Raw genomic sequence first — 10,441 nt, forward strand, 5'->3', positions numbered from 1 at the left:
TCGATCAAAAACTTATGAAATGATTAATTATTTCATCACTAATCTTTTGATCCACTCTCCAATCTGGGGACTTTTTAAGATTAAATAAATTGTTCCTTTGTTGACATTTTTTATATATGGGGAACAAAGACGTTCATGTTGGGGAAAAAAATGCATTAATACTTAAAAAAATGTTGTAACAAAGAAAGAAAATTCCGCATAGAATAAAAAGACTCAACTATAGATATAGTCAGTTTATTATATAAAGTTGATAATATCAAACAGTATAAAAGAATGATATCAACAAACATGTACATCATATGTTTTCTATGATTATGGAGGATATGAAATGTTATTGTGTCCCTTGTAGAGGACCTTTGGTATTCAGCCACATTCTTTTTAGCCAGGTGGGAAAAACACACACATCCAATTTAAATATAACAAATACCGCACAAAGTTAATTCAACAAAAACAGAACCATAAATTGAACGTTGTGCTCTTCCAGAGTATTAAAAATGTGTTCATCTTTTGAATGAACAAATCAGTGCAAATGCAGCCCGCCCAGATGTTTCAGAAGGCTTCAGTCGTCATACTCTCCAACTTCTCCTCTTCTGCCGTAATGCGCACAGTAAAAGGTCTCGTGAAATACTGCATTTCTATCTTTCCGGACTCGTGTGCAAGTGCTATTCCTGAATATGTGTTTTGTTGTCCTGAGTCTCCAAAGACAGCCATGGCCGTCACCCTGAGAGGAGAGCAGAAGACGAGCGCCACATATCAATATAACAAATCTAATATCACACAGAAAAATCATGCCTCATGTCTGTCTGCTGTTACCTGTCCGAGTCCATCCTTTCAGTGACCACAGGCTGTGTGTCTTTTTTCATCAGGTCCCATATGTGGAGGGTAGAGGCAGCGTCGAGCACACAGAAGACTGTCGGTCTGGTTTGGGCCCACTGCAGTGAGACCACCGGCTCCCCAGCTGTGCCGCTCCTCCACTCTGCCACAGGACGCTCATGGCTGACGTCATGCAGCCTGATGCTGCCATCCCCACAACCCACCTGGGATAAGGACAGGCAATAATATATAATGTAGTCTTTTATTGTCTTTGCTTATCTTTTACATTCATGTAACTTTGTGTTGTTTAATATGTTTACTAAGACTCTTAGTAAAGGATTTTCCGCAATGCCAATAAAGTTAGCTCAACATCCAATCTCTGGAATGGAACATACTTAGTTGAAAGATTCTGAAAAAATTGCGATTTGTTTTTGCTGATATTACAATTGCGATACGACTTGGGATATATTAGCTTATATTAGATATATTATGATCATTCATCATAATGAAAAAAAATACCAAACTGTAGAATATGATATGTTGGCCAGGACTTCTCTGCAGCACACCAAACATCTCATTTAAAATAGTATTTTGACACACATTTTGTGCCTAATGTGATTGGAAAATTGCTATTGGCCATATTGCAACGTCCATATAATGTTGATTCATTATACAGCCATTAAAAAGGCACCTTGAAATATGAGATACGTTTTCATGCTTTTGTGGAAAGCATACAATCTTTGCAGGCCACCGCTCCTGTACTTAAAAAATATAAAATCTTCTAATTTGGGCGGTTGAATCATTCTCACCAAGAAGAAGTGTTGCCTGAATGGAGAAAAGTGGATAGAGGTGACATCAATAGGTCGGACTCCGGGTTCCTGAAACCTGTAAAACTTTGGTGGAGCCTTTAAACCGTGACATGTCTCATGATTGACCAGACCCTAGAAAGAAAAGATATTAATGCACCGTCACAAAATGACACAGTAAGGACATAATACTATGGCAGAAAAGATGATGCTCACCATATTGGTGCCGATAAAGAAATGATTGGAGTCCGTCGGAAGGAATTTCAAAAGAAGCGTCTGTGACGGCCCTGTTTTTGCTGCATCTCGTAGTGATACTCTGACAACCAGACAGAGGAGGAAAAACAAAAGCCAAACCGGGTGTCAAAGGTTACCACATTCCCAGCCGAAACAAAATCTGTGCAACAGTGGCACGCAACACTTCATCATATTCACACTGTACGTATGTGTTCCAATCAAATGTTGAAGTGACAAAAACACCAGCCCACAGTACACAACTAACAGGATCGTGTGACCATGATGGAGCAGCTGTGTTCCCCTGGGCGAAGACATTGTGGGCTATTTTGAGCCCGGTGGTCGGCATTGATGGATGGTCATCACGAGCTATTTATCAATCTCACCTCTCAGCGGTGAGGAGATGGGAGCTGTGAAGTAACTTTACTTTGCCGCCAGGCCTGAGCCCTGCATGGGAAAACATCAAGAGAGAGCGAGAGAGAAAGAGAGAGAGGCTGAAGCTTGTACCAGTATGTATGAGAAAGATGAGAATGTTCGTGGAAATGGAGGGAGTGCTCTAAAACGGGCCTGCCTTACCTAGATCAGTTGGGGAGCCGGCCTCGTTGGCTTTTGGGAGTTGCACTACCACCTAAAGGACACAGAGAGGGGATCATGCAAGTCCATCAAGGCGTGACTGCTGTTTGTGTGGATAATTTTTAGACTCGCCCTAAGCACAGGCTTTCAACACAGGGCAAGACAGATAAGACAAGACTGGAGGATTTTTGACACTCCTGCTATTAGTCTTTGTTTCCCCTGTTTAGAATCATGCTTAAAAGTCTTGGAACTATATTATTTTTGACGATGTGAATGGGATAATGAAAGGATAATTGGAGTCAATGAGGTAGCTGTGGGTTTACAACTTTTCTTTAAGCCTGTCTTTGTTTCCAACCTGGCTCCATCAAAAGTACATGACACAGTCTCTATTTGCAATTTTGGCTTGCAACGTATTCATGAATGTACAGAATTATCAATGAATGTATCTAATTTATAGTAATTTATTAAAATGAAAATAATATCCACAGGTAAATGTAAGTCACGCTGAATCTAATATGTGTATTATGTCTGTATGTTTAGATTCTGCAGCGTTATGAGTCTGAGAAGGAGTCTTATTTTAGCCCCGGCATTCAGGGATTTCCTTAATTGCCTCCATTAGCTGCGAGTCACAGCTACTGCTGAACCCTGTTGCTCAGCGGGACATAACCATAATAACGAACCTCCTGTCCTTTACACCTCACCAGTATCTTCGCCCTCACATCTCTCCCTCCTTGCCCCCCGTGGCGAGGAGAGCATCTCAGTTTGAAAACCTCAGGCGTGAAGAAAACAAACATAGGATCTACTTTGTTACCCAGCTTACCCAGAAATTCAAAAGCCCCATCTCATCCAGAGAAGCCAGCTGGAATGACAATCCTGACGACTCTGGATTAAAACAACAACAACACGTTACCTAAAAGCCAACTGTGAATGACAGAAACACATGGCGTGTTCCTGAAACGATACACGAGATCTTCGATGCGTTAACCGCCACTATAGCGTTCCATACCTTCCTCCGATGCCAAAAGCGAGACCTCTGGCCTCAGCCCCCCTGGTGCCGTGGACGGGACGACTTCTACAGATGTCACAGATGAAACATGGCTTGAGCCGGCCATCACTGCATCTGTGTTGACAAGGTGATCAAAAGAGAGGCTATGAGCGACCACTGGATGAACAAGTGTTGTGTGATAAAAAGAGCCTCTGAACTTGAAGTGATGAAAAGGGCAGAGGTAGTCCTGGTTCACCGTGCACGCTGCTTAAGGATGCTGGCTGGTTATTGCCTGCTGACAGACATCTCCTTGCAAAGAGAGGAATACACATCAACAAGATGGCTGTGTAAAAGATCAAGGGGCTTGATATTCTCAAAATAAAAGGCGGACAAAAAAAGCTCAGTAGACACATGCTTGGTGCAGGGTTGCAGAAATAAGCATGACCCCATGACATATATATTTACAGGCTTAAAAAGCAAAAACTGGCTGGAAAATTCCCGACGCTATTATTCCAGACTTCTACTCCATGCAGTATATTGATCTTAACGTCCCAGTGAAACAGAAGTTAAAGCATCTTTAGCTTCTGTACTGTGAAACAAATATTTGAGCGGTGTACAGTAACAAGAGGGATTTAAATACAATCCTTCACAATGGATTGGACAGACAGATATGTAAAGAGACCCGAAGGTACAGACAACTGTTGGCTCCACACACGTCTCCCTTGATGATGAAAGTTGCAGATTGATTAATGGGTGGATGTCATGATATTATTGATTGACATTGATTGGTACAAGCTTATGGATGCACACTTCATATTTTGTTTTACAGGAAGGAAAAATGATTGGATTAAAAAAAAGAAGAAAAAGAAATATAGTCAGGGAGCTGATAGTTGAAAAGACATTTTACATCTGACTTTAAATTACAATTTTTTCTGTAAAATGTATTCATCCATTTTCGTAATTTTAGGCATTATCTGCCCGACTGTTTTTTAGTGATAATTTTCATTCTAGTATGACTATGAGCCAGGTATTTAATTGCATTCTATGCGGTATTCAAAATGTAATCACGTTAATTTGGTGAACCTTTCAGGAACCCTGTGGAAATCCCCACCTTCTTTATACAATGGCACAACGTGAAGTATTGCAGAATGAGTAGAAGGAAAAGGCACATAAAAAGTGTGAAAATATGAATATTACATTAAATTGATACATCTTTGGGAAAATCTCGGTTTCAAACTTTGTAGAACGAGTAGAATTTCCCCGGCGGTATCATGTCCATGTATGTAGAAAGAATGCATTTATCATCTGTAACATACCGGTGGAGAAGGTAGGCTGTCGGAAAGTCCATTCTTCCTCCCCTATCTTCAAATGGTAATGGTCACTAGCGGGCTCCCTCAGGTCCCACAGCACCACAGAGCCCACTGATGTGCCTGCAAACACCAGAACGGCCTTTCCAGGGCTGAAGCAACAGCACTGCACCTGCAGCCGGGAACATTAAGAGGTTACTGACGGTGTTTCGTGTTGACGTTTTTGTGGTTGTTAGAGGTGAGGTGACTATTGTTCCCTCAAATTTGATTTCAGGACACTAAATTGGTTCTGGTGCATGTTGCATATAAGAACTGGCCTTTTAGGGATATCTATATAATGAAATATGGAGAATATAACTGCGATTGCAATTGTTATTTTGAGAGCAATGAGGCCTGATGATGAGTGTTTAGAGCGTTGAAAATGTTAAACCTGAGGTAATTGATACTCGTCTTGCTCAAGTTAAGTTTCTAAATCACTGAAATGTTAGAAAAATCTAAATATTAATGTTGATTTTACTTAGTGTTGTACACAACAACTCCCTCTGCTACAAATGAAAAAAGGAATTGAATAGGTCACCTCAGATTCGTATACGAGGACCTTTTGAGGTCTGGACGGCTCCCAAATGTTCCAGATGCAGATGATGGTGCAGCTGTCGAGACGCACAGCGCTGGGCTTAGTGGTCGGGCTGTGGACCGACATCATGGTGTGCCTCTGGACCTGAGAGAAGTGCACCAGGCTGATGCGGCGACCTAAAGTCGACAAATGAATCAGAAATGGTGCCATCCGTGGGAAGAGCTACCTGAGATGTGTAATTACACGCATGTTCTAGTTTAAAAAGCATATTCTGAATACACTATTGAGACTACAGTGGTTTGGCAGTACAATTATAAAATTGGATTTCTCTGGTTGTGGTGCGTACCATAAAGAAAAGACAAATTAGTGTTGAGCTGTAAACTTCCGTCGCTGAAAGACAGCGTGTCTGTTTGAGACCTCGGCTTCGTCAGGGATTTCCTCTCAGCTCGATCCTCCTCCAAAAGCACAACCATGACCTTGATTCAGTCACAGAAGACAACAGACGTTAGTTTGGGAAAAAAAAGTCTCATATAGGAAGTCAAAAAGTGTTGAGTGAAGAGAACACCTGAGAGGCTGAGCGCAGGAACGCTGTCAGGCGTTGCGAATCAATGTTCATTTCACTGTTGTTTCGTGCTTCATGGGAGAGGTTTGGATCTGTCAAATAAAACACAGCTATTGAACTCTACATCTAAACATCGAGGCCATTAGAGAAAATCGTTTTTACAAGCGTTTCCTCACCCCCACAGGCTCCATTGTGCTCTGGAGGATGCTGCGTCCATTTCTCACACACCTCTATCTCCTCTGTCTGGATGTCTCGATCTGCATTATCCTCATTACACTGAACGTACGCCTGGCAAGGGAGGAGTTATATTTAAACAGAGACTAGCACAATTGTGTATGACACGATTTCCTTTTCTTTTTTATAATTTTGCTCCCAGGTATCTGTGTCAAGTAAGAAAGAGCTAACACTAACCTGCTTAGTGTTTTCAGTTCCAAAGGCTCGGATATACATTTCATATTCATTCACTGGTGGCAGATCCAAAAGAGAGACTGTCATTGAGAAGTCCAGATCAATCAAGCGAAGAAGCTCTGTACTGCGTTTCCTGAGAAAATACACGTCGAAGGTACAATTAAAGATCACACACACGACAAACTGTTCAACATATATATATATATATGTATATATATATATATTTAAGTTAACTTACTTCTGTTTCGTGGAAACCTTCTTGCTGACTTCGCGCTGCTTTGCGGCTACAAAGTCGATAAACTTGCCGCGTTGGGAGGCCCTACTCTGGTTCTTTTCTGATCCTGTTAAAAGAGCAGCAAAGATGACTTACATCACCTTATAATGCTGCGCAACATATGCAGACAATAACTGAATGTCTTCCGATCAGAGGCGAAGAAACAAATCTGGGTACAGATAAAATAAGATAATCCTTTATTAGTCCCGCAGTGGGGAAATTGCAGCAGTGCACACAAGAGACACATAGTAAATAAAAATCAAGTCATATAAATAAACAGTAAAGAAAACAAATAATCCATAATGGCAATATTATATATGAGATAGAATAACACAGCAAGTGCTTTAGTTCAAATATGTTTTTTTAAGAACTAAATCAGGAGACAGAACTGTACCTCTGGACCATTTAGGCGTTTCTTCCTCCTCTCTGCTCGGGATTGGTCTGGACTGAGCTGTTCCGACTCTCTCGTTCTCTTCATCCATGGCTCTCTGAATTGCTTCAATTTCCTTTCTCCTTTGTGCTGAAAGTTCCTCCCTCTCTTCCCCCGGCTCTGGAGGCTGCGGCTCGGTCTCGTCCTCATCTTCATTTGCGCTCTCATCCATCTCCTCAAAGTCCTCCTCATAATCCTTTTAGCAGAGAAATCCCATCAATTATACTCACACACGAAAAAGAAACAACCGAGATGCTGTGAGCACAAACGTCTTATAAGAATTCAAATGGATGCACTCGTAAAAGCTGAATACTCACCACCTTCTTTAAATGGATTACAGCATGCAAAAATAACACAAACGTAAGTAAATGAACATGATGAAAAACTTAAAAACAACTGAATATGGTTCCACCACATGTAGCCTTTTTCATTCATTATCAGAAAGCCTTATTACCTCAAAGTCATCTTCATAGCCCAAATCTTCATCATTGGCAACCTGCTGACGTGAGAAAATTAGAAAACGTAAAATACTTAAGTGTGCAGATACTCTTTGGGATGACGCAGCACTCCAGTGAAACAGAAGCGGAAAGTGCTGTAGAGGAACGAGAGTGCGGTGCATGCAATACAAACAGTGTATAGTACGGCTCACACAGAAAACACAAACACCAATTCACCTGCAATCAGTGAATTTCTTTTTTTTGTTTCAGCTCATCAATTCATAAAAGAAGCTGCAGCATGAGTTGAATCATGCACTGTTTCCAAGCAAGAAGCATCAGAAATGTAGCAGTGAGATCAAGCAAGTTTGTTTTCAGCCAGTTATTGGTGAGAATAAGAAGAACACATCACCAAACAAAACAAAAAAGTCCCCAGAAAGGTGAAGTAACCGAGGATCTTACGGGCTCTGCTGTGTCTCCTACATCGTTCATATTAGTTGTCTGGAGCTCAGAAATCTCCTTGATCACAAATATGACACATGGAGGGAAAAAGGCCATACAATCCATCAGGGAACCATAAGGAGAAAATAAAAGGATCCACAGGTTACAGTATACAGGCTACTTTACGGGTACACACACACACACACACACACACACACACACACACACACACACACACACCTCAGTTTTAGTCTCATGCTTGAGACTTTTATCAGACGCAGGTTTCTTGGAGCTGGTCCTATCTCTGGGAGGATTTCTTTCCGGTTCCTCCTCCTCCCTTTGCCTCCTCTCTTTGTGTTTGTCCCGCTCTGCTGGCTCTCTGTCACCACGATGACGCCTGACCTCTTCAGCTGAACCCTTCAAGTCTCGATGCTCCCTGGACTCGCTGTCATGCGTCCGCTTTTCATCCTGGATAGAAGCAAAGATCCACACCAACAAAACGATTTGAGCGAAGGAGCCACTTTAACCCACACAAGTTAATGGAATGCTCTAGACTTGTGGGACATCGGTGGAATGTTATTGAAATTAGTCAGTACATTTTAGACGCTTACATGATATCCTCTCTCTCTGTGTCTCTTTTCTCTCTCCTCTTTATGTCTTCTCTGTTCTTCTTTGTGCTCTGAAATCAGAAACATAGAAATGATGGTCCTGTGAATATGTTAAGCACACGGGTGTGGCCTCATCTCTTTCCTCCTTCACATCCAAAGGCTTTCTGTCACCGTGTCTCTCTCGTCTTTCTTTGTCGCTCCTCTTGTCTTCATATTCCTCTTTGTGTCGCTCTCTCTCTCGATGCCGATCTCTCTTTTCTCGTTCGTGCTTTTCCATCCGATCTTTTTCTCCACTTTCCTCGTGTCTCCGTCTCTCCCTCTCGGTCTTGTGCTCTCTGTCACGCTCTTCTCTTCGTCTTTCCTTTTCTCTCTCTTCCCTTCTTTTGTCCCTGTCCTCCTCACCGCGTCCCTCTTTATCCCTTTCCCTCTCTCTCTCCTTATTTCTCTGTCTTTCCTTGTCCTTCTCCCTTTCATGCTTGTCCTCTCTATCTCGCCTCTTGTAATCATCATCGTGCCTCTTCCCATCCACCAACTTGTCTCTCTCCCTTCTCTTCTCCCTGTCATCCTTTCTATCCTTTTCCTTATCGTCTCTCCTATCCCGTGAGCCCTCTTTTCGTCGATCTAAATTTCTGTCTTTTTCTTCTTCATCTCTTCTTTCCCTTGTCGTGTCCCTGGGCTTGTCTCTCTCTCGTCTGGACTCCTTCTCTGGGTCCCTGCGGCGTCTCTCTACGGATTCCCCACCACGGTGCTTTCTCTCACTGTCATCTCTCCTCCTGACATCAGCATGTCCCTCCTCCTGAAAAAAAGAGAAAAAGAAAACCATGTTACTTGGATGCAATTTTCTCCACTGATATGAATCCACTGTCCCAAACTCCCCAACACTTACCCTGATGTGTCTTCTTAGGTCAGCTGGCCTCCATGTGTCTTCCTTGGTTAATTTCTAAACACATAATTTTCGATGTTCACTCGATGACAATATCAACGTTCATGCATAAACAACACATATGCATTGTTACAATGTCAAACCAAATCCATGCCCGTAGGCGAGGCGACGTTCATTTTCCACAACAACGTTTGTCCACAACAACAGCGGACACGATATTCTCCAGACAACAACACATGTACTTGCTTGAGACTGCACACGGGAAAGTCACAAATAAAGCGCGTACCTTGTCGCTGTGCATGTTCTCATCTGTGTTTTTTGTTTTTAAGTCTTTCAAACGCCGAAAATCAACTCATATTTTGATAATGACGCCGCCATGATGGCAAATCTTTTGTGCGCACGCGCAGTTAGTCGAAACCAAGGAGTTCGCGTCACTTCAGCATGACAACAGGCTTTCTAATCGACAGCAGAGCGATCCCAAGAATAAACAGCAATTACTTTATCTATTTTTGACAAACTGTATCGAAACGTTGTCGTTTAACTGACCATAATGATTTACACTAATACATATGTAACTTATATTTGGGTTTGGGCTCATTTCAGTGTTTGATATTGTAAAACTCGTCTGTTGATCGATTTCTCTATGTTCGTCATTATACACACGTCCCTAATATCGTAACGTCTCCGGCATTTGATAGCACGCGAGCTTGTTAGTAAGTTAAGGAACTTTGTTTGAAACAGAAACAACATTTTCGTACTTTAGTTCGATTAAGGACCGCTGTTTGACCGTACTTCCGCCTCAACGTGTATCGATGCGCAGATGAAAACGATAACCTGCGTTTGCCGCTAACGAGCGTCAGGTGGCGGTGTTTGCTCTTTTTTAGCTCTGCTCTGGACACCGCTGGTAACGCACGGTGCATGATCCCTGTGCGTTTTGGAGAAATGAGCATTTAACCTGTGTAGAGAGTCGGAGCAAGTGCAGCTGTGGACTGGACCAGCTCGGCTCGGCGGCCTATTTCTTTTTTTTGACCATGTCAAATACATTTCCTGTAGTGGTCAATGCCAACGATTCCTCCGAAGGCGATGGGTCGGTGCGCAGGTGAGCCAACGCG

General features: G+C 42.3%; 1 protein-coding gene across 1 annotated transcript; it reads right to left on the bottom strand.

Moving 5' to 3' along the window:
* Positions 1–234: 234 nt before the first annotated feature.
* dync2i1 (dynein 2 intermediate chain 1) lies at positions 235–9,711 on the bottom strand. Its single transcript, XM_079233902.1, has 23 exons — positions 9,616–9,711; positions 9,333–9,386; positions 8,618–9,242; positions 8,450–8,517; positions 8,079–8,306; positions 7,860–7,916; positions 7,418–7,462; positions 6,928–7,159; positions 6,498–6,600; positions 6,263–6,392; positions 6,028–6,139; positions 5,855–5,943; positions 5,636–5,765; positions 5,293–5,465; positions 4,725–4,887; positions 3,430–3,543; positions 3,244–3,305; positions 2,427–2,478; positions 2,237–2,297; positions 1,836–1,935; positions 1,623–1,754; positions 814–1,037; positions 235–721 (listed from the first exon to the last, which is right to left on the bottom strand). The coding sequence occupies exons 1-23, from the start codon at positions 9,628–9,630 to the stop codon at positions 550–552; spliced, it is 3,141 nt and encodes a 1,046-aa protein (XP_079090028.1). The 5' UTR covers positions 9,631–9,711; the 3' UTR covers positions 235–549.
* Positions 9,712–10,441: the final 730 nt, after the last annotated feature.

This window comes from Taurulus bubalis (assembly GCF_910589615.1).
Source record: "Taurulus bubalis genome assembly, chromosome: 18".
NCBI lineage: Eukaryota > Metazoa > Chordata > Actinopteri > Perciformes > Cottidae > Taurulus > Taurulus bubalis.

Excerpts from the sequence above, each read along its gene's own strand:
- dync2i1 (XM_079233902.1), bottom strand. Across the intron at positions 9,243-9,332 it reads ACCTAAGAAGACACATCAGG|GAGGAGGGACATGCTGATGT; the intron begins GTAAGTGTTGGG and ends TCTTTTTTTCAG. Across the intron at positions 2,479-3,243 it reads TGGGGCTTTTGAATTTCTGG|GTGGTAGTGCAACTCCCAAA; the intron begins GTAAGCTGGGTA and ends TGTGTCCTTTAG.